A 25438-nucleotide genomic window follows, 5' to 3' on the forward strand; every position below is an offset into this window, starting at 1 on the left:
GGCCTATACCCACCGGAGTTTAGAAGAATGAGGGTGAATCTCATTGAAACCTAATGAATGTGGAAGGCCTAGATAGATTAGATGAGAAGAGAGTATTTCTTATAGTGGGAAGAAGGCAGTCTAAGACCACAGCCTCAGAATAGAAGGATGTTCCTTTAAAACAGAGATAAGGAGGAATCTCTTTAGGCAGAGAGCAGTGAATCTGTGGAATACATTGCCAGACAACTGTGAAGACCAAGTCATTGGGTATATTTCAAGCAGAGGTTAATAGGCTCTTGATTAATAAGGGTGTCAAAGGTTACGGGGAGAAGGCAAAAGAAAGGGGTTGATTTATCTGCATAAATCAGCCATAATGGAACGGCAGAGCAGACTTGGGTCAAATGGCCTAATCCTGTTCCCATGTCTTATGGTTTTATAACTGCACTGATTAAGGGCTCAAGCTTAAAAGTGTTTGGATTCAGTTCAGACTTTCCATGCCACCTGCGTGGAGATTGCACACTCACTTACCCCACCCCCAGTAATTATATGTATTTCCTCACATCGGTAGTTAAATTCACCACTGATAATTGGTTTATTATTGTCACATGTACTAGAATCCAATTTTATTAGTACAAGGTACAAAAGCTAGGAAGATCTAATAATAATTTTTAGATCACTAAATGACATTCATTCTCCATCCAAATCCAGGTGTACATTCTCTGCATTCTGTTCTTGCTTTTTCTTTGTATGACCACTGATATGATGAAATGATCTCTGTGGATGGTACGCAAAACAGTTTTTCAATGTACCTTGGTAAATGTGACAATAATATACCAATTTACAATTTTAGAAGGTTGGGAAGACATCTGTCAAGATTTGTTTTGTTTTTAGGAAGGATTCAGTCATCTCCATGCTAAAGCAATTCTAACAGTCTTACACAAGGCATACAGATATAGAGAATGATTTTTTAAACTCATAGTTGGATATGGGCACACCTAACAATGCCTTCATATAGTGTTCATCCTAATTCCTCCAAGATAGTGTGGGGGCAGGGGGGAGAGGAACCAGTTAAGGTTACAACTGCAATGGTCAAGGTGATGCTAAAGTAGTTTTAATGACTTAGTGAAATTAATTTTGCATATCTATGCTCTATAGTCATGATGTACCATCAGTGGTGGATTAGCTGCCAATAAATTGGGAACATTTTCCCACAAGAGAATGCTCCATTTTATTTCCAGATGATGAAATCTACTCCAGCACATGTGCTTAGAAGGCAGTAGAAAGGTTTAAGGAATCAAGTGGTAAGCCATTCACCAAAGAACACCCGGCCTTTGAGCCAAGTCTGTTGCCACAGAATGCATGTAGGTTAATTAAAGATGCCACCTTGGTCTCCTCCACTAGGGGTCCTGACAGAAGGGAAACCTTCTGGCAACGTCAATGCCACTAAATGTTAAGAATATTTTAGTCAAGTTCAAAAGTCAGAGAAACCAAAAGGAGAAACGGACAATGTTTTAAGATAATTGCCAAAAATTACAGGCAAAGAAGAAAGTCTAATTACACATAATGCTGTCACAATCTGGAAAGCAAATCTTGAAAGATAATGGAAGGAGATTCAATGGGAACACTCACAAGGGGAATTAATAAAACAGTACAGGCCCTTCGGACCATGATTTTGTACAACCTCTTAACTTACTCCAAGATAAATCTAACCTTTCCTTCCCATATAGCCCTCCATTTTATATCATCCACGTACTATATCTCTTAAATGTTGTTTTAATATCACCCTTGACTACCAAGCCCAGCAGTGTGTTTTACACACATCATTCTGTAAAAAACATACCTGACAACCCCTAGGCTCACCTTAAAACTTCATATTGCCACCCTGAGAAAAAGTGTCTTGCTGTACACTCAATCTATGCCTTATGTCATCTTAGACACCTCTAACAAGTCACATCTCATCCTCCTTCACTCCAGAGAAAAGCCTTAGCTTGATGAATCTTTCCTGACAAGACATGCTCCATAATCCAAGCAGCAACCTTGTAAAACTGCTCTGCATCCTCTCTAAAGCTTCCACATTCTTCCTATAATGAGGCGATCAGAACTGAACACATTCCTCCAAGTGTGGTCTAGCCAGTTTTATAGAGCTGCAACATTACTTCATGGCTCATGAACTCAATCTCCCAACTAATGAAGGCCAGCACACCATATGCCTTCTTAACCAACCCTTCCCCCAAGATACCTCCGCTCTCCCACACTGCTAAGAATCCTGCCATTAGCCTTATACTCTGCCTTCATGTTCAAAGGAATTGAAAATGAAACACTGACTAAGCCACCAAGAAACGTTAGAGGTTTTGAATTCTCAGGTGTACCAAAGTGCTGAGACTCCCATTTGCGCATCATCACTAACTGGACTTGCCTCACAGGTGGCCGCACTCTGTCGATCTAAGAGTTTTTTGTACAGCCCCAACACTGATTCTGTTATCACTGCTGCCTTGTCAGCTCAATTAATTTTACTCTGTTTGCCAAGAGTATTCAGTTTTATTCACATTTGCCTTTTGATTTTGTATCAACCTTCTCTGTGATGCCATTGAATTTTGCCAAGATGTTGAAGAGCGGAACTTGTGGAATGATCAGCTGCTCCTTCTCATCCTTATACAGAGGGGCAGTTGGCAGGTCAAGCGTCAAGTACAGGAATGTAGACTCTGTCATTGTTTCCTTGAACTCCTGCATTTCCAACAGTTGCTCTTTTTCCTCGGGTGTCTAGGAAGCGAACATAAAACAAAAGTTAATGCTTTCCTTTTGAAAGTCTATTAAAATGTTTTGAACACAAGAGAAGCCACTGGCAGCTAAGTAATCTCCATACTCAGTGCATTTCCACAGGCTGACTGGTCACAAGAGGAATGATTATCCCATCCATTCATCAAGCTGACAAGATGCAAGCTCAGCTCTTAAGGTGATGGACAATGTTTTAAATCATTCCCCCAGGCTTCTCGAAATTGCTCTGATCCACTTTAGCAAGTACACCGCGCTTACTGCGGTGCTCCCATTTCTAAAATCAATCAAATATAAGTGATTGTTCCGCCAGTTTTCAATGCAGAAATGTTGTTTTAAAATCACAGGAAAAAGCCATTCAGCCCAATAAATCTGGCTTTGTTTACAACTTCAGTTCCAACCTTCCATTCATTTCCTCAGCAGTGTCAGAATGGCTTTCCACCATAATCGATTCCAAAATTATTAACATTCACTGGGTAAATATTTCTCTGTATGAACAATGACACTAATTTCAAATAACGTTCTATTGATAGAGAAGAACAAGTCCCTAAAATTAATTACACGTGTAAGTGAACCACTATAAATGAGCAGAAAGGAAATACAATATAAAGTGAAGCCTAATGACATTTTATTTTTGATTGTTAAATAAAAATAAGTTACTCCAAATATTAACAATTAAGTGGCTGAAAGTCTACTTAAAATCAGGTAGAAATTTCACAGGGTTACAACAGAAGTTGCTCTATAGTTCACACCGTTGAGAGTTTTAACTTATATCAAACCTTATATCAACAGAGATGACTAGAGCAGATTATGGGGAGCTTTATTTTACCTCCACTACAAATATTTGACGGGGCAATCTAGAGGGAGTTTTATATTATAACTAACCACTGTTCTACTTGCACTAACAGCATGTGAAGGGGTAGATTAGAAAGAGTTTCACAGTTTAACTACCTCACCACTGAGTGCCTGAAGACAACTAGGGACTTGCATCATTTACCAGCTCCAAATAAACATAATGTAGTCAAAAGAAATGAAACATTCTGAAAGCCTTCTCCTCTCTTGAAACAAAAATTAGTTCAATTTACAATACGGGCAGAATTAACTTGCATTAATGGCTCCTTCCTGCCACCATGTGGCTAAAAGAATAAGCAGATTAAAAATTGTATCAAATAAATCTGCAAGTGATATTCTGACTTTAAAGTGGCAATAAATGCAAAAAGGACAGCACCATTTTTGACATATTGGCAATAATAAGACCATAAGATTTAGGAGAAGAATTAGGCCATTTGGCCCATCGAGTCTGCTCTGCCTTTCCACCATGGTTGATTTATTATCCATCTCAACTCTATTCTCCTGCCTTTTCCTCATAACATTTTATGCTCTTACTTATCAAGAACCTATCTACCTCCGCTTTAAATATACCCAAAGATTCAGCCTTCACAGCTGTCTGTGATAATGAATTCCACAGATTCATTACTGACAACCTAAAGAAATTCCTCATCTGTTCTAAACAGCCATCCTTCTATTCTGAGGCTGTGCCCTCTGATCCTAGAAACCTCGACTCTTGGTAACAAAATTCTTAAAGCTTCAGACCTTAATGGCTCTCAGTTTTGCATCTATCCTACCTGTAGTCCCCAATATACCATCTTTCAAAGGTCAATCCGCTACCCGTCAGAATCCTATTCTGTTCTGTCTTGTCAATCAGGAGACATGGAAAAAACATACAATGAAAGTAAGAGAAGCAATAATAAAAGTCCTAACCAGATCTGGTGGAGGCAGCTTCTTTGTAAATATCCGCATGGAACCCTGGAACACACTGTTGATGATGGCTGCAATGAGAAATTAATTTCATTATTGAGAAAGCACATGGAATAAAACACAAAACACAATACCAGAATCATCTTAAGGTCCACATTACCTATTTACTGCCACTTTAACAACTCAATAAGAACAGCTGAACCCATTGTAGTGGAAGAGTGGCAACTAACCTACTTTCAATGGTGAGGTGAAAGTAGATGGATTTTATTCCCCGTACTGAGGACCATGACTCTTGCTGTGCCAGACCTCATGGATATAAGAATGAGTGTAGTAATTGACCAGATGGCCAAAGTCTGATACAGGCCCACCAAGTGTTAACAGTTCAGTTCATAATGTGAGATTGTTATGGGTGGGAGCCAGGGGCAAGAAGCATTGGTTGGAATCATCTACAGATCCCCAAGCAGTAGTAGTGATGAAGGAGGTTGAATTAAACAAGGAATTTAAAGATGTGTGCAATAAGGGTATAACTGCCATCATAGATAGCTTTCACCTACATATTGGTTGGTCAATCAAAATTAGCAGTTGTATGTGGAGAAGAAATTCCTGGAGAATGCAAGTGAGAGCTTTTTAAAGACCAAAATGCCAAAAAAACAACCTGAGGCAAGCTACTGTTGATTGGTGATGAGAAAGGAATAATTAAGCCGTGGTACATAGCCCTTTAGGGAGCCGCCATCAGAACACAAGATAAGAGTCTGAAATTTGAGTTCCTAAACTGAACAAAGGAAACTTCCAGGTACGAGGTATGAGATGGCAATGATACATTGAAGAACTTTACTAAAGGGATTGGTAGTGGGTAAACAATGGATAATATTTAAATAATGTATGCACTATTAACAATTATTGATTCCTGTCTGATCCAAAAATAAATCAGGGAAATTCAAACTTATTATTGTGGGCATACATAGCCAAGGTATAACTGCCATTGTTCTGCCCTTTGGGAAATTGACTTGTTTTTACTATGTGATTAAGCACATTCAGCTTTTATTTTGAAACGGGCAATTTCAAATCTGTATCAGGTCACTTCCTGTGCAGTCAGGCAGTAATAAGTAGGAAAGCACACTGGCTTGCAGAAGCCAGAGGTTTATGTTAGGAGCTGAAGCAGTTTCTCTCTAAAGCCATCCTGATGTTCCCCCTGCAGAAGCGTTGCTTGTAAATTGATGGAATATTGTTTAGAAGTAAATCTAAAAGTATTAAAAAATTTTGCGGAAATAGAATGTTACTTTTAAGTTTATTAGACACCAACCTAGATGCTTATGGTTTACACAAACTATTTACATATTGTATTTACTTGTCGGAATCTTATAATATTTACCTGCAGGAAACTTAACAAAAGCTCTTACTTATCTGTGTATGTTTAATTGTGTGAATGGAACAACGTTATAATTGCACTGTACTTTGCTTTTTATTCAGTTTCACTCCTTATTCACTCTGTTATGCCATTGAGTCTGCAACAAAATCAAGGATCTAAGATGCTATATCCTGACTCTGATGTCATTCTTGAATGGAGTTTGGCTGACTGTCTAGTTTAGTGGTCGCCAACCAGTCGATCTTTGAGACTTTCCCAGTAGATCCTGAAAAAAAAATGAAAAATGCGCACCGGGCAGAAAAGACCGGAAGTAAAACCCTGCAACCCCGGAAACAGCCTCTCCCCACAAACAGCTCTCCGCAGCGGGAGCACCGCTACATTACCATTATCCTAATCGGTATCAACCTATCTTTATAACGCTCACATTACAACACTTCTCCCCCTCTAAGTTCCAACATTCCCCAAATGTAAAAGAACTGGGAAACAAAAAACAGTGGTGTCATTAGCTTGTGTACCTCTGAACCTTAATCTTGTGTCTCAGTAACAGTTTACCAATACAAAACACCTGAAAAACGTGGCAGATTCAACATTCAGTCTAACAAAGCAAACTGTCCATTCAAATATTCAGTCTGTCAGGAGGTTTGTGAGGGAGCTGTGCTGCAACAGATGAAAATTATTAAATCTAAGTACAGGAGCTGTCTTACTGACAGACACCTCACAGACTGTCTCAAACTGGCTGTCTATAGTTATGAGCCAAATTTCAGGGAACTAGCAGAGAGTATTCAGCCCCAGTAATCACACTGAGTGCAACAGTCAATTTTTATTCATTTATTTTTCGTGTTGAAATAAAATCAAATAATGAAACATAGAATTAAAGGTGTTGTAATGTGAGCATTATAAAAATAAGTAATACCAATTAAGATAATGGCAGCATAGCAACACTCCCGCTACGGAAAGCCGCCTGCAAAGACAGACTGCTTCCAGGGCTGTGGGCCTCCACTTCCGGTCCCTTCTGCCCAGTGCGCACGCGTGTGTCTAAATGATTTAGTAGGTCGATCTTGCCTTTCACTAAGGCCGAGGTAGGGGATCTTGGGCTTAAGAAGATTGGCGACCACTAGTCTAGTTGATGTTACAACACCTCAGTGAGGGTAGTGCAGCCAATAAAATTATTTTTTGCAGCAGCACAGTACATTAAAAACATAACAAACATAAACAAACAAAATAAAACTTACTGATATTAGTGCAAGTTAAGAGAGAGGATAAAGAAATAAGAGTCCAAGGTGGTGTGAAGAGTTTTTTCAGGCCATTTTAAGAACCTGATGAAAGAAGCTCTTGGTGAACCTTCAAGTGTGCTCCTGTACCTCCTTCCTGATGGCAGTACTGAGAAAAGGGAATGGCCTGAACAAAAGGGTTCTTTAATGATGGAAAAGGGCTCAAGCATGGCTTCTGGAAGATATTAGGAACAAAATTAAACCCAAAGTGGAAAATTATCAGAAAAACCAGCAGTCTGACAATTGGAAGTTAAGATTTTGAATGCGGAACCAAGATCAAGAGCATTTTCTTCATGTAGAAAGAGATGAATTCAGTGATTCTCTACCATAGAAGGGAGTGAAGGACAGGTCATCAAGGATGTAGATATATTTCTTTAATATGAATCAAAGGATTTAGAGTGCAGATAGAAAAAGGGTAATTCCCTATTTTTACTTGATAGGTTGAAGTGAACAAACCGCCATGATAGTTCTGAATGGTGATAGTGTGGAAGTGCGGCAAGGCAAGGGTTAAGATGATGTCCAGGCAAACACAGAACACAGTAAAATGTGCAATCAGTCTAGGTAAGAAAGGTCTTTGAAGAGCATACCTTTCCTTTACATACACAGCAGGGGATGATACGAGATAACGATGGAATGGAAGGGTTCAAGGAATACACACCAACTACGGGACAATTACATTACCAACTTCAAAGTATCGATGGTTGTTAGCTCAAACACAAGGAAATCTGCAGATGCTGGAATTTCAAGCAACACATACCAAAGTTGCTGGTGAACGCAGCAGCCCAGGCAGCATCTCTAGGAAGAGGTACAGTTGACGCTTCAGGCCAAGACCCTTCGTCGGGACTAACTGAAAGAAGAGCTAGTAAGAGATTTGAAAGTGGGAAGGGGAGGGGAGATCCAAGATGATAGGAGAAGACAGGAGGGGGAGGATGGAGCCAAGAGCTGGACTGTTGATTGGCAAAAGGGATATGAGAGGATCATGGGACAGGAAGCCTAGGGAGAAAGAAAAGTGGGGGGGGGGGGAACCCGGAGGATGAGCAACGGGTATAGTGAGAGGGACAGAGGGAGAAAAAGGAGAGAGAGGAAAAGAATGTGTGTATATAATCTGTCCCCCTCACTATACCACTTGCCCATCCTCTGGTTTTTCCCCTCCCTCCCCCTTTTCTTTCTCCCTAGGCCTCCTGTCCCATGATCCTCTCATATCCCTTTTGCCAATCAACTGTCCAGCTCTTGGCTCCATCCCTCCTCCTCCTGTCTTCTCCTATCATTTCAGATCTCCCCTCCCCCTCTCAAATATCTTACTAGCTCTTCTTTCAGTTAGTCCTGACGAAGGGTCTCGGCCTGAAACGTCGACTGTACCTCTTCCTAGAGATGCTGCCTGGCCTGCTGCGTTCACCAGCAACTTTTATGCGTGATGGTTGTTAGCTTGTAGTTTCTATTGATTTATAACCTATTCACTTATTGACTTATTATCACCTATATTGTGAATGGTGACTGATCTTGCAAAGGAGGAATTTGAACAAACTCAGTTTACCAAATGGTCAATATCTGTAACTGTTAGACAATTTTATATAAAAATGGCATTTCTTTGTGGTGTGGTGACAGGAACTATGCTGGTCTCCTTGGACAAAAATAAATAAAGTGTGTTTGAGGAACCAGTGTGAGTTTTCAGAGCCCAGCTAATCAGTGATAACAGTTCAAGTCCAAAGGACTAGCCACCAACACTTGCTCCTATTTTCAATATTTCTATGTTTCTACAAAATCTGGGAATATACTTATTATTATCAATTACTCACCACATTCACCCAATAACGTATTGCCTTCTAAACTATACAGAGTTTCTATAGCTAAAATAAATCATTCAAACTGTAAAACCTTTTATGACTCTTCAAACAACATATACATTCACATATTGCAATGAAGTACAATAGTGCTCATATGAGTTTTTTTTTTATATATGGATCTACTTACTCTTTTTCTTCTTGTTCCCTCCTAAAGCCATATGAAGTGCATTTAGGAACCAGGACAGGAAGTCAACAGCATCACCTGCAACAGCATACAAGTCATAAACATAAGCGATCCTGCAGATGCTGGAAATCTTGAGCAAAACATAAATTGCTGGAGGAACTCAACAAGTCAGACAGCATCTGCGAAGGGGTATTGAACAGTCAATGTTTCTGGTGGGGAGATCTCTTCCTGAGGCATCGGTAGGACTGCTTATTCCCATCTGTAGCTGCTGCCTGACTTGCTGAGTGTACCTCCAGCATTTTGTGTGTGTTACAACAACAGACACACAATTCACTGGAATCATCCACTGCAAAGGTCTATTTGGGAATTATCAAGATAAGGTCTGTAATTTTCATGATTCTCTTTAAAAATAAAGAAATTAAATTGAAAACTACAGGGTATGTGGTTATGCACCAAAGTATATTAAAAATAAATCTAGTCTTAAATATATCCCTGTTGGAATTTCACAGGCTATAGCAATAAAAACTATATAATTAAACAAAAACACTAAAATAATACATACTAGAATAAGAAATGCTGAATAAGCAGTAGGTATGTCAGCAACTTACAAAAGCAGAATGTAGAACTGAGTAACGCACAAAGAGCTAGGGGAACTCAGCAGGTCAGGCAGCATCTATGGTGAGGAATAAACATTCAATATTTCAAGCTGAATTCCTTCATCAGCACATAGAACTTTGTGTGTCAGTGGATTATTAGTGTTGTACTGTATTATTGTAAATGCTCATCCATAGATGCTGTTGTTGCTGGTTCCATTTTCCTAAATTATAAGTATCACAGCTCAAAGAAACTCATATGAGGAGAGATTGAGTCGCCTGGGCCTGTATTTGCTGGAATTCAGAAGTATGAGACCTTTTTGAAACATATAAAATTATGAAAGGGATAGAGGCAGGAAAGTTGTTTCCACTGATAAGTGAGACTAGAACTAGGGGGACATAGTCTCAAGATTCAGGGGAGTAGAGTTAGAATGGAGATGAGAAGGAACTGCTTTTCCCAGAGAGTGGTGAATCTGTGGAATTCTCTGCCCAGTGAAGCAGTGGAGGCTCCCTCAGTAAATATATTTAAGGCAAGGTTGGATAGATTTTTGCATAGAAGGGGAATTAAGGGTTTTGGGGAAAAGGCAGGTAGGTGGAGATGAGTCCATGGCCAGATCATGCGTGATCTTTCTGAATGGCAGAGCAGGCTCAACGGGCCAAACAGCCGACTCTTGCTCTTATTTCTTATGTCTCATTCTACATTTCATCATATTCTGAGAATTTGTACCTCAAACACTAATACAACTGTAGGGTTATTGATTCATATTTTAAAATTTAATGCTTTACTGGATTCTGGCAGTCCTCATTCAACTGCATTGCAATTCTACACAGACCACACTTATCAAACAATATAAATTAGCAGGTAAAATGAAAAATAATGCAAATACAGGAAATACGAAATTTTGATTAGTCATTGACTGAAACATTAAGTGTTTCTCTCTCCACAAATGTTGCCTAACCTGCTATTTTCAACACCTTCTGTTTTTATTTTAAGTGCATATGTTATTAGAACATATACACTTGAACAAGCTTTCTGTAGACTAGAAGCAACACACACAAAATGCTGGAGGAACTCAATGGGCCAGGCAGTATCTGGAAAAGAGTACAGTCGACGTTTTGGGCCGAGACCATTCAGCAGGACTGCAGAAAAAAAGATGAGGAGTTAAGAGCTAGAAGTTGGGGGGGGTGGGGGGAAGAGGGCGGAAGAAACACAAGGTGATAGGTGAAACCGGGAATGGGGAGGGGTGAAGTAAAGAGCTGGGAAGTTCAGTGGTGAAAGAAATACAAGTTGATTGGAGAAGGGGGAAAGCCGATAGGAGAGGACGGAGGGCCATGGAAGAACGAAAAGGGGGAGAACACCAGAGGGAGGTGATGGGCAGGTAAGGAGGTAAGGTGAGAGAGGGAAAAGGGGATAGTGAGGGGGGAGAATTACCAGAAGATCTAGAAAAAAGTGTTCATATCATCAGGTTGGAGGCTACCCAGATGGAAGAAAAGTGGCTAAAGCACTTTGAAGAGCAGAAATAATACTAAGAAATAGTCCAATCATCTCCTCAAACCCATTCTATTTGATGAAATCACCAAAACTTGGTGTAGATTTAGGGTGAGAGGTGAAAGATTTAAAAGGGAGTTGAGCAACAACTTTTCACGGTGAGTATATGGAATGAGCTGCCATTGGAAAAAGATGAGGCAAGTACAAGAGTATTATTTAAGAAACTCTTGGTTAGGTACATGGAGGGAAGGGCTTGAAGGGATATGGGTCAAACACAGGAAATTGGGGCTAGCTGGCTGGAACTGAGGCTGCATGGACTGTTGGGATGAAGGGCCTGTATCTGTGCTGTATTGCTCTATGAAAGATCAATTATTTAGTTAACTGCCCCATATTCATCAATACCTTTAGTTAATACCTTTGGTTCTATTACTATTTATTCTTTATGGAGCAACTGTAACGAAAACCAATTTCTCCCAGGATCAATAAAGTATGACTATGACTAAATACATGTGTCACAATGTTTCTCATTCATTATTAATATGGTTAATGTTGATTTTTCCCTCACTTATGACAAACCTACAAGTTTACTCCATACTGGCACAGATATCTCTGAGCTAATATGCTGCACAGACTAGCCTTTGTGTTCCTGCTTATCAACTTCCAGCAGCTGTCTCCAAACTTCCCCTTCCCTTATCTCACTCCATCTGCCTCACTTGTTTCCCCTCTTTGTCTCCATCTATCATCAACCTACTACTGTCTTCCAATCCCAACTATCCCTCTTCCCTTACCTGGTGCAACCTGTTCACCTGGTTCAACAATCACCCTAGGCTCTTGCATCACCACTCCCCCTGTCCCCTTTATACTGGCCATCTCCTGTGGTTCAGGCTCAGTGATAGTACTCTCATCTCTGGGTCAGAATTTTATTGGTTCAAGCCGTTTGACCCAAGTTCTAACCCAGTATAAAAAGGAAGGGAGGGAGGTGGTGTGGTGAAAATTCCAGGGAATTGTTTGTTTCTGCAGATTCCAGCATCCGAGGTCTCTTGTGTCTCTGACTCAATTCTAAGTGGCTCAGCCTGCATGGCAGAAAAAAATCTTCTGGCTGAAAATTTTCTAACATGAGGCAGCCACAACAAGTCCAAGTCTTTCTCATGGGAATGTTCGGAAAGCTTTAACAGCTGGCCAGAGCAATGCCACCAAGTTAACCAGCTGCTAAAGCATTGAATTGTTCTGAATGTTTATAACAGTCAAACATGATATAGTTATTAAAATTTTCAGAGTACACAAGTGCAGTTAAAATTATTAAATGAAATACAATAATATTACCAAAAATAACTTGGCACCTCTTAACCGAGCTCTCCGTTCAATATATGGAGACACCATTACTGTATTATGTCCTTCAAAATCACTCAATGATGTTCTGCGGTTTAGGATCTGTTACATATGTCTTCTTTTCAAAGCTGCACTGAATTCAATCATGATCACTATTAGATTGTAAATAACACTATCCTTTGCATTTCTGGTTAGATGCTAACTGTATTTCATTGGCTTTGTATCTGTACTCGGCACAATGATAATAAAGTTGAATCTAATCTAATCTAATAAGTATTTTTTTCACATTAAAGGCATGTATTTTATCACACTCTCAACTCATTACTAAATCTAATATGACTTTAGCCCACATTCTGTTGGCTCCAGACCATATTCTTGTAGAAAACAAACCCAAATGCAGTCATGAAATATCTTTCTATCATGAACTAGTCTACTACCCATAGTTATATTGAAGCTCATTTTACTTGGAGTTGGCAAGGATATCAGGGAATCCATTTTTTTCACTAACACAATGCCTCCTCTTTTTCCTTCCCACTGTCGTATACAAAACACTTTTGAACCATTACTACAGATTCTCAAATAAGCTACAAACCACATATAAGATTCTGGAATGTATGAGGAAGGTAAATACCCAAAGGATCGGGCACAATAACCTTTCTTAATGCTTTTACTTGGCTGACTTGTCAAGTTCAGTACAAATGAAAGGAGCTAACAAAATCCTGTGAAGGACTCCAACAAAATTTACATTATTGCTTACCTGAAATAACAAGCAAGTCATATCACAACTAACAATTTATAATTCTGCATCTTATGGGTGGCTGGGTGGGGATAATCTCTAACAAAATAGGAGTATGGTGCTTCTTCCCTCTGCCAGCCTGCAAGTCAGTCTTGGACATGGTGCAGCACCTGCTTAGCCCCACTCCCCCATCCACCCCCATCAGGGTCACGTGAAGACATGGAGCAGGTGGTAGATAGCTGTATGAACAGCTGGTGCATATCATAAGTCCTGGTTACGCAACCACCGACGCCAGGCAGAGAACCTCTGAAGAGTATTGATAATGGCTGGGGTCACCCATTTTGTAAAGAAGGCAGCAATGGTAAACCACTTCCGTAGAAAAATTTGCCAAGAACAATCATGGTTGTGGATAGAGAAAAGAATAAGAACAGCAGCACGAAGTGGATCTTCCCACAGGATTAAGACAGATGGAAGGCCATGATCACCCAGGCCCGCAAATGATCATGATGATACAGCTTTAAAGCTGTATTGTGTTCAACCAGATGCAAGCCACCGTGGTTCACCAACTCACCCTGTTTGGTAATTTGGAAACGTTTCTTGCTGCACAGGACTACAGCCTGCAACATTTCATGAGGAGACACATGAGCTTTGAAGTTCCTGGGATTCCTGAGTTTTCTCATCAGCTCTCCAAACCTCTGCACCAGTAGGAACATTATGTCTCCTGGTGGCCGCTTGATATCCTTATAGTTTTCTTCTTCCAAGAAATAGTTCCGTAACGGGGGCACATTTGACAGAGCCTGAAACAGAAGTAAAGAAGCTGAATTCCAAAACATGAAAGGCTAGGAAAAGAAAGCCATGAAAGTTCAAATGCACCATCATCAAACCATGCTCCTACAATCTAACATACACCACATGCGTGTGCCTTTATTAACCCTGCATGGGCAACATGCATAGTAACTGCTAGTTTATTCTCTTTTCCAAGCTCAATCCATGGACGTCAGGCTGTCCCAGGTTTGTGGGTCCCAGAATTGGATTAAGAAGGCATGAGGGGCAGTCAGTCTGGGGGTTAATACCAAAAATCGATTGAATATCCAGAAGTCAAAATCCAATGGCCGAAGCCTGGAGACCAAGAGCCCTGTCCGTGTGTCTGGGCTGTTGTCATTTTGTTGCTTGTTGGGTTCTGTGTTGTACTGCCAAGCATTAGAGGCATGCTATGTTGGGCCTGCAAATGTGCGGTAACATTGTGAGCTGTCTCCAGCACATCCCTAGGTGTGTTGGTTGTTAATGCAAACAAGTCTTTTCACTGTACGCTTCAATGTTCATGTGATAAGTAATTCTGAATCTGAATTCTTCTGTACTCATCATCTTTGCTTACAAACTTTGGATCCATCTTCTCTCTTTCCCCAGCAGTGCCAATATCCACTTCCAAATCACCATTCTCTATCACCACCAGTTTCAGCTCAACCAAAACACTCTATGACACAGAATCACCTTCATATATTTCTCATGTGCATCAGCCTCAACGTGACGGTTGAAGGCAAAGAACCAGGATGGCTCTTATTCCTTTCAAAGACCAGGCAAGTGTGAAGAACGTGTAGTTTTCTTACTAACTCCTGACAACAACTATACGAATCTACAGATATCAAACAGCTAATACAGCAAACAACAAAACAGAACAGCTACCTGTTCTAATGACTCAGCTGCTCAATCATCATTCATAAAGTACGTGGACCTCACTCTCGTCTGATTACTTATATTTTCTTACCTGTAACACCACATTAGCATAGTCATTTGCCTTGATGTTGTTCAGTCCAACAATCCCTGGTAGATAGGTAGTTCCATCGTAAGCCCGTGACAGTTTGGATTGTTTGTCCAAGTTTGCAATGTGTTGTTTCGTGAAAGTTGGTTTCAACACATACTGCAAGGCAAAGAATAGTGCTATACATGTGACTGTCTCCTCAGATATAAAACAACAGAAGAACAATTTTCATACAAAGTTTCAACGCGATTTATTTATCATAGGTGACTGCTAGACATTGCCAGGACTGTGACATCCCCATCAAGAGGAATAAAAGAGTCAATGGCATTCCAAGTGTACCTTCACCAGAAGGACTACTGCAATTCGAGAAGGTGGTGACTTAAAGGAAGGGCAAACACATATTTCATACTTTATTTTAGAACAAAGAAATAGACTAAAGTCATGAAATGGCTCAAATCAAGTCCTTCACACAGCCTTTATCTTTAAAGATAAAGTGCACCTGGATAATATTTTCATTATTTCTATTGGATGATACTGTGCCCTAACAACTCTCAACAAAACTTATGCCTTCCAACTACTGATCCGAACAGTGGCAAGTGTTTTTTTAACTTTGGGAAAAGCTCTCAGATATTTGAATATCCTACACATAAACCATATGGTTTACATTCGTCATCATCATGTGCCACATTGTATGACATGGGCAATCATGGTCTTCCATCTGTCTGTCTTTTCTTATGCTTTTATCTATCCATAACCATAACTGCTCTTGGCAATTTTTTCTACAGAAGTGGTTTGCCATTGCCTTCTTCTGAGCAGTGTCTTTACAAGACGGGTGACCTTAGCTATTATCAACACTCTTCACAGATTGTCTGCCCGGCGTCAGTGGTTGCATAACCAGGACTTGTGACATGTACCAGCCGCTCATACAACCATCCACCATCTGCTCCCCTGGTTTCATGTGACCCTTATCAGGAGGGCTAAGCAGGTGCTACACCTTGCCCAAGGGTGACCTGCAGATTAGAAGAGGGAAGGAGCTCCTTACACTTCCTTTGGTAGAAACACATCACCACTCTGCCACCTAATGGTTTATATTATTTTACTGAAAATTGTTATAGCTTAGTATTGCAAACTAAAAGTACTCAGATGCAAAAATTACGACTGTTCTCTACACAACTGTACTGTTGGTCGAGTGTTTCCTGTTTCTGATTGGTGACTTAGCAAGGAGCAAACTTGTGCAGACTAGAGGCAAGGTCAGAATCAGTTAGTCAATGCAACACCCGCAAAATACTGGAGCAACTCAGCAGGCCAGGCAGCATCTATGGAAAAGAGTTAACAGTCGATGTTTCAGGCTGAGACCCTTTATCAGGACATCAGCAATTTGTGTGTGTTGCTTTGGATCTCCAGCATCTGAAGATCTTCTTGTGTTTGCCAATTAATATTCATGGAAAATGGGAACCCGGGCCAAGTTCTGAAGAACTCTTCTAGTTTCACAACTATATTCAAGTTTATCATAATCATGCATGAAGGAAACCATCATGGAAATAAGCCAATGGAACAATATACTCAAGAGTTGGTCAGACTTTCAATATTCATTTTCCAGATTTACAAGGATGTGGTTCTGAGGGGTAATTCATCCCAAAGAAGCTTTATATCAGGAGTCAAAATTTCATAACAGGAAAATAAGAGGGAATCTCCTTTCAAGCCCCTTGTTCATTGTTTCCAGGAACATTGGATATATTTAAAACTGTGGTTGTCAGGTACTTAATTGTCAAAGGTTATGGGGAGAAGGCAGGAGAATGAAGTGGAGAGTGAAAATAAAACAGTCTAATTCAGCTCCCATGCCTTATGAAACCACATGCTTACTGTTATGTCTTCAAGAGAGGAGTCGATGATTTCGTAGTTGTCCGGTAGGCAGTAGAACTTCAACGTGTGCAGATTCAGAAAGACGTGGTGGCCGACCTGAACGCTATGAATGTTAGCATATGACTTCAGGCCTCGCCCTGAGAAATACAAATCACAGGTCAACGTTAATTCCCGTCACATTCATCAGAATTACAGCTATGTTATGGTGTGGTTCTTGTGATGTTACTTTAACAAAAGTCACCCCTAATCTGAAGCCCAGAAAAAAAAGTGCCAACATCTTTTCATCAAAGTGCATCACAGAAAGGACATGATCTTATTTACTGACATACAGGCCATTCATCCCAAATAGACTCACTAGATACTGACCCGGCATGGGACTCAAGAGAATTAAAAACACTTCACTTAGCAAAAGTTATTGACATTGAGCAACACATACAAAACGCTGGAGAAACTCAGCAGGTCAGGCAGCATCTATGGAGAGGAATAAACAGTCAACACTTCAGGCCGAGACTCTTCATCACAACTGAAAAGGAAGGGAGCAGAAGTCAGAAAAAGGTGGAGTTGGGGGGGGGGGGGGGGAAAGAGTACTAGCTGGCAGATGATAGGTAAGGCCAGGTGAGGGGAAAGAAAGGTGGGTGGGGGAAGGTGAAATGATGTGAGAAGCTGAGAGAGGATAGGTGGCAGAGGTAAAGGGCTGAAGAAGGAGAAATCTGATAAGAGAAGACAGTGGATTAAGGAAAGGAGGTGACAAATCAGAGACAGGTGATAGGCAGGTCATATTGGTGAGGGATAAAAAGAGAACGGACGAGAAGGTCACCAGAATGGGAACAATCAAAGGAGTGGGTAAAAATAGAGGCGTGGTTATCAGAAGTTAGAGAAATCAAAGTTCATGCCATCAGAGTGGAGACTACCCAGACAGAATATGAGGTAATCTCATATGGCCTGCTGAATTCTTCCAGCATTTTGTGTGTGTGTTGCTCAAGATTTCCAGCATCTGCAGAATCTCTTGGGTGTCTCTTCATCTCATTAAAAAAAAACATCACAAGGGCTGGATTTTGAATACTAGGACATGAAGTATTCAGGAGAGTACCATTGTGTTTGTTTGTATTTCCAACTTGCAATTACACTTACCAGGATTAAATTCTATCTTCCATTACTCTGTCCATCTTACTAACTCATCAATATCAAACTTTAGCCTACAATCTAACTACCCCACAATCAACAACACTATCAAATTCTGAGTCATCTTTGACTTTAATGAATTTCCAGCATTCATATTTAAATAATGAATGTATATAGCAAACATTCAATGTCCAGCACCAATCCCTATACTCCAATTAGCCATATGCTTTCAATCACAAAAGTAACTGTTCATTATCCATCACCTTTGCCTCCTACACCCTGACCAATTTTACATCCAGTGTGCCAACGGAGACAGCCTGTCTTGTGTATGTGCATGTGTGACATGCCCTCATCAATACTCTGCTATCACTACAAAAAGTTCAAATCGGTCAGAGAAGAACTCCCTCAATGAAGCCATGATGACCATCATTGCCTTTCAAAGCATAATTAACTTAGTCCCCCAGAATTAAGTGTGGATAGGATAGAAACTAATAGCAATTTTTTTTTAGCATGTCGCACCAGACAGTTAGCCATTCTTGTCTGGCATGAGGTGTCAGGATTGGTCTCCTTTCGGATTAATCGGGTCGCGATATGAACGTTCTCGACCCTTTTTTTTCACGAGGCCAAGTGGCTAGCTCAACGCTTAACCTGGCACGGATGGAAAGCGTGCTCAGGGGGCGGCCCGACCCGGATTCGACCTCGGGAGCCTTTGCTTCAGAGTCCGGCGCTGATGCCATTGCACCACCAGCCGGCCACTAATAGCAAGTAAAACCAGGAAATGAATTAGCCCTCATCTCACACTCTGTCATTCAACACCAGTCTGTGTCAACAAATAGCATTCTCTCCACCCTTTGCCTTTCTCTTTTTGTCCCCACACCCCTATTCTGATGAAATTCTCTCTCTCCATTGATGACTCCAAACATGTACAGTATTTGCAACATTTTATGCTTTAGTTTAGATTTGTAGTATTACAGACTTTTGTAATTAAAGTTCAATTTTCTTATCAATGTATACCACCTACAACCCTTGAGATTCATCTTCTTGCAGGCAGCCATAAAACAAAGAAACACAATAGAATCCACAGAAAACCGCACACAACGACCGTCACAGATCCAAAGTGTAAAAGAGGACAAATTGTGCAAATAGTTAAAAGAAACTAAACAATTAATACACTGAACACACACTGCAGAGTCCCCAAAAGTGAGTGCATAGCTACGGAACCAGTTCAGTACTGAGTCGGGTGGAGTCAGTCCGTGAGCCCTATAGTTGTAGGGGAACAACTGCTCCCAAACCTGGCAGTGTGGGACCCAAGACTCTTGCACCTCCCGCCCAATGGTAGTAACGAGAGGAGAGGGAGGCTGGTCAAACACAGGCATAAGGCATTTTCCACTTGCGGCCTCAACAACCTTAATCTTGCTCGATGCTTCAATCAGCGCAGAATAGTGGAGCCGAGCACGGGTTCATTTATTGCTGTCAAGCCTTGATGCAGCATCTGCACACCTCCCCCCACCCCCCCAGCCCCCAGTGATAGACACCTCAGCCATATCTGCATTCTTGAGAGTCTAATTCGCTAAATCCACAGAGAGATTGCAAAATCACCAGTATGGTCAGAAGGTTCAAAAGTACATCCCTTAAGGGGAAATTACAGGCCGCTGACTTCAGCGATTGCAGTTCAGAAGCGTATCTAGTAGTTTTGTGAGTGGCCTGCAAAACATTACCATAGGTTGCCAGCGCCATCTCGGCAATCCTCTGCTTCCTGCCATCATGCAAATTCTGAATCCACCTCACTAACTCCACCTGAATTCAGCCCAATTCTTCCAGATCAGCCTGCCATGTGCTGTTCATCCGTCTTTGCTTGTCTGTAGGTTTTCATTGATTCCATTGTATTTATTTGAATCTATTGTGAATGCCCACAAGAAAATGAATTTCCAGTTTGTATATTGTGAAATATACATACTTTGATAATAAATTTACTTTGAACTTTGATGTGGGATCTTGTCAAAGGCCTTACACATCTTCTTCGGTTGTCCATTGAAATCCGATGACGATGTCCACTCCTTTAACAGTGAGATCTTTGATGACTTTACAGTCCTATCCTGGACCCACAAGCTCAATTGCAGGTGGGACATGTATATGTGGTAGTGGTGGCAACCGTGGCTGCATTTCTCCTGGTTCTCTTCTGCTGTCTTCTGGTTCTTCTTTCCATCTCCAGAATACGAACCCCGCCCCTACACAGCTGTCGCCAAGTGGTACGGACAGCAGCAACATCCTCTTCAGGTCTGATCTTGCACTTCCTTAAAGCATTCTTCATCTGATCCTTACAGCGCTTCTTCAGCCTTCCAGCTGAGCATCAACCATAGACCACATCATATAAACAACCTCCACTGCCCTACCTTCATCTAACCCCTTAGTTTTTTTTCCCCAAAAAGCTCCAAAAGATCTATCAGACTTGACCTTCCACACACAAAATCATGTTGACTATTCCTGATATTATCCAATTCGTCATTGTTCTGGGATATTTTGCAACATTCTCAAACCATTCAAGAAATTCATTACATTTTTCATTTGAGCAAGTCTACTTATCACAATTCATATGAAAATAGAAAATAATTTGTATCATGAATATTTCATCAGTAATATTACTAAAGCTCTGAAAGTAACCTTACCTTGGAAGTATTTGCCGCACACCAAGCAGGCATAAACGTTGATGTGAGAAAGGGAGACGGAACACAGCTTTTCAAAGTCAAAATCCAGCACACTCCTGTTTGCAGGGATTGACAATCATTAATCAAGTCCTAAAGCTTTAAAGTGATTGAAATAGTCTAATGTGGAAGAGGAAGGCTTCTATGGTTTTTCATGCACTGATGCAATGTAGTTAAATAAGAGATAAAACTCTGTCTGAAAGTAAATATCATCTCCAGTTCTGAGGATGCAAGATTGTAATTGTACTCTGAACAGGCCTAATCAATAAGTTCCCTTCCTAAAGGTTGAATTAAAATGCTTCGTACCTACTGCTTCTATGTAATCACAGCAAAGATGATAGGGAAATCTGAAATCTTTTTATGATGTTATATTAACAATCCTTTTATCTAAGTATAATTAAGCCTCCAAGAGGACCACAACCTTGTCATGGTTTGAAGGTTTGCGTGCCTCAATGACCCAGAGAACTATGCTGGCTGGAGTCAGGGCCTCACTCTTTGGCTCTCGGTAGAGTCACCCATGCCAAACAGGTCAAAGGCTACAGGCCAGACTAAGAGTGATCCACAGGTCCTCCAGGTTCGGGGATTCAGGTCAGGGGTAATAACCCTAACTTGTAAAACAAAACTGTTATGGAAACAGCAATGAAGAATCCTTCTACATTTGAGTGGCCAAGGACAGATAGAGATGGAGGATCTTCAATGCTGCCCTAAACACCAGTGGCATAGAAGGCAGTAAGTAAAGATAATTGGGGACTAGGAATAAACACAATAGATTCTGAAAACGCTGGGAATCCAAAGTAACACAAACTAAATGCTGGAGGAACTCAGCAGGTCAGGCAGCATCTATGGAGAGGAATAAATAGTCGACATTTTGGGCCAAGATCATTCAAATATCAAAATTTTATTCTTCTCCATATATAAATGCTGCTTGACTCACTGAATTCCTCCAGCATTTTGTGTGTGTTACTATGGGCCTAGGAGTATCACTTTTCAGATTGTTCTACCCATGGATACTGCCATGCTTGCTAAAAGGGAGAGTACAAAGTCATGAAAACATTTCTTTCTCCACAGGATATCAGAAGGAAAGGCAAAGATTCAAACCTGGTCATGAAACAACCTGAGAAAAATGTGAAACAACCATATCACTGTGTCAATCTTTTTTCAACTGTATTTGGAAAATCTAATAAGCACTTATTTAATTTTTAATGGATCTGATCAAGACTTAAGATTTTAAAGGAATTTAATATTCAATAGAGCATGGGTCAGCAAATGGAATTACAATGTTGTAGCCATTACACTGTTACAAGGACAAGATTGCTGCTTGATGCTTTGAGGGTTAAATGTTTCAAAAGGGATAGGGAGGGAGGTAAAAGAGGTGGGGGAGAGGTATTGCTAATCAGGGATAGTACCTCAGCTGCAGAAAGTGAGGATGTCGTAGAGAGATCATCTACTCAGACAGCGTGGGTAGAAATCAGAATCAGGAGGGGAACAATCACGAGAGTATGGACACAACTCCCCTAACAGCAACAGGGACACCAAGGACCAGGTAAGTCTTTATGTATACTTAAGGCAGAGGTTGATAGATTCTTGATTGGTCAGGGAATGAATGGATACTGGGGGAAGGCAGGAGACTGAGGCTGAAAGGAAAAATGGATCAGTCATGATGAAGTGGAGGAGCAGACTCGATGGTCCAAATGGCCTAATTTTTGTTCCTATATCTTATGGTCTTACAAGTGGACAGATTTTGGGTAGGTGCAAAAATAACAGGGTTGTTATCATAGGTGACTTCAACTGTCCTAATAATGATTGGCACTTTCTTAGTGCAAAAAGTTTAGAAAGACAGAATTTGTTGGATATGATCAGGAAGGATTCCTGACACAGCATGTCATACCTTTCTAATTCCTCAGTTCCATCCATAAAGTCTCACTAGACGAGTTCTCCAGTCTCTCCTGACTGAGCACTGCCTTGCCATTTTCCCTATTACCACTATATAAAGACCATAACGGAGCTATATGAAAGACCACCCAACAGTCCACAGGATTTAGAGAGACAAACTTGTATAGAGACCGCAGAGTGTTGCAAAAAACGGGAGGTCCTGATAGTAGTAGGTGATTTTAGCTTTCCATATATTAACTGAGACTCTCATACTGTAAAAGGACTAGGTGGGAGTGAGTTTGTCAAATGCGTTCAGGAAGGCTTCCTTAATCAGTACATAGAAGTCTCAATGGCAGCGTGTGCAGCACTCATATTAGGGAATGAGACAGGGCAGGTGACAGAAGGGGAACACTTTGCGTCCAGTGATCATAATGCCATTAGTTTCAAGGCAATTATGGAAAAGGATTTATCTGGACCTCAGGTTGAGATTTTATATTGGAGAAAGGCCAATTTTGATGGTACCAGAAAGGATCTGGCAAGTGTGTATTGCGACAGGCTGCTTTCTGGCAAAGGTGTACTTGTTAAGTGGAAGGACAAAACTGAAATTTTGAGAGTACAAAGCTTATATGTGGCCATCAGAACAACAGGCAAGGATAACAGGTTTAGGGAACCTTGGTTATCAAGAGATATTTAGGCCATGGTTAAGAGAATAAAGAAGTTGCATAGCAGGAATAGGCAGGTAGGAACAAATGAGGTACTTGAGTATAGGAATTACAAAAGAACACTTAAAGAAATCAGGAGGGCTAAAAGAAGGCATGAGGTTGCTCTAGCAGACAAAGTGAAGGAGAATCCAAAGGGATTTAAAGATATGTTAAAAGCAAAAGGATTGCAAGGGACAAAATAGGTCCTCTGTAAGATCAGAATGGTAATCTATACATGGAGCCGAAAGAGATGAAAGCGATCTTAAGTGGATTTTTTGCATCTGTATTTACTCGAGAGGACACTGAGTTTATCAAAGTGAGGCAAAGCAGCAGCAAGGTCACGGACCCCATACAGATTACAGAGGAGAAGGTGTTTGCCGTCATGAGACAAATTAGGGTAGACAAATCCCCAGGGTCTGTCAAGGTGTTCCCTTGACCCTGTGGGAGGCAAATGCAGAAATTGCAGGGGCCCAGGCACAGATATTTACATTAACTTTCATTGACAGGTGAGGTACCAGAGAATTGGAGGATAGCTACTGTTGTTCCACTGTCTAAGGCTCTAAGAATAAACCAGGAAATTACTGGCCAGCGAGTCTGACATCAGTAGTGGGAAAGTTATTGAAAAGCATTCTAAGGCACCATATATATGAATATTTGGATAGACAGGGACTGATTAAGGATAGTGAGCATGGGTTTGTGCATGCTAGTTCATACCTAACCATGCTTTTCTCTGGAAAGTTGATGAAAGCAAGACAATGGATGTAGTCTACATGGACTTCAGCAAGACGTTTGACATGGCTCCGCATGGGAGGTTGGTCAAGAAGGTTCAGTCACTTGGCAATTCAGGATGAGGTAGAAAATTGGATTAGACGTTGGCTTTGCAGGAGAAGCCAGATTGGTAGTACATGGTTGCCTCTCTGACTGGAGGCCTGTGACTAGTGGTATGCTGCAGCAATCAGTGCTGATCCATTGTTGATTGTCATGTATATCAATGATCTGGATGATAATGTGATTAACAGGATCAGTAAATTTGCAGATGACACCAAGACAGGGGCTGTCGTAGGCAGCAAAGAAAACTATCAAAGCTTGCAGCAGGATCTGGACCAGCGGGCAAAACGGGCTGATAAATGGAGATAGAATTAATGCAGACAAGCATAAGGTGTTGCACGTCAATAGGACAACCAGGGTAGGTCACACACAGTGAATGGTAGGGCACTGGCGAATGCGGTAGAACAAAGGGATCTAAGAATACAGGTCCATAATTCATTGAAAGATAGGTAGACTTGTAAAGAAAGCTTTTGGCACATTGGCCTTTATAGATTTAAGTACTGAGTACAGGAGATAGGATGTTATGTTGAAGTTGTATAAGACGTTGATGAGGCTAATTTGGAGTAGTGTAAGCAGTTTTGGTCCTCTCCCTACAGGAAATTAAATAAGATTGAAAGAATAAAGGGAAAATTTACAAAGAGGATCCAAGTTATAAGGAAAGATTGAACAGGTTAGAACTTTATTCCCTAAAACGTAGAAGATTGAGGAGAGATTTGATAGAAGTGTAAGGGGGTTTCGATTTTTATGTTACTGCGGAGGCTAATTAAAATGGCGTTTTTGTTATGTTAATCTGGGGAATGCGGCTTTGTTGTGCTTTAACGCTGAGAAAGTTTGCGCTAGCAGCTTATTGTGGTTTAGTGTGTGATAAGAGAGTGCTATTAACCAATTGGGATAGTTGTTATGGTTTTGGTGTATTTGAAGATACTGTATGCGCGGGGTTTTGGGGCAGAAGGCGGGAGAGCGAGACAGAGGATGGACCAGGTGCTGTGAGTCCGCTAACGGGGTCGGACCCCGAGCGGGACGTTCGGCGAGGAGACGGAGACGGACTCGTGTGGAGCGTCTGGTCGACCACCGTTGTTGGTCCCAGGCGGCCGGTCGAGGTGGGCCGAGGGGTCACAGGGTGAAGAAGAAGGTCCTTGAGCTCCAACGGTTTTTGTGCACGAAGAGAGTGAACTTTGATAAGTGTGGCGCCTTTTATTTTCCTTTTATATTTTATTCTCTTTTATTTATATAGTTCTAGTAATATCTATAAACTGTAAATCATTTAATTGCATCTGGTGTATTGTCTGTTATTTGGGCGGGGTGGGGTACCTCACACAGCATCCACACA

The 25438-nt window shown here is 40.9% G+C and overlaps 1 protein-coding gene across 1 annotated transcript in view; it reads right to left on the reverse strand.

Moving 5' to 3' along the window:
* Positions 1 to 25438, reverse strand: part of usp39 (ubiquitin specific peptidase 39) — a 61728-nt gene that overhangs the window by 21731 nt on the left and 14559 nt on the right. Inside the window, exons 3-9 of the mRNA XM_072266659.1 lie at positions 20672 to 20766; positions 16884 to 17020; positions 15027 to 15179; positions 13833 to 14058; positions 9118 to 9192; positions 4513 to 4580; positions 2551 to 2739 (exon numbers count right to left, since the gene is read on the reverse strand). Of these exons, the coding sequence (XP_072122760.1) occupies positions 2551 to 2739; positions 4513 to 4580; positions 9118 to 9192; positions 13833 to 14058; positions 15027 to 15179; positions 16884 to 17020; positions 20672 to 20766 (943 nt within the window). The remainder of the gene's footprint in view (positions 1 to 2550; positions 2740 to 4512; positions 4581 to 9117; positions 9193 to 13832; positions 14059 to 15026; positions 15180 to 16883; positions 17021 to 20671; positions 20767 to 25438) is intronic.

This window comes from Mobula birostris, chromosome 8 (assembly GCF_030028105.1).
Source record: "Mobula birostris isolate sMobBir1 chromosome 8, sMobBir1.hap1, whole genome shotgun sequence".
Taxonomy (NCBI): domain Eukaryota; kingdom Metazoa; phylum Chordata; class Chondrichthyes; order Myliobatiformes; family Myliobatidae; genus Mobula; species Mobula birostris.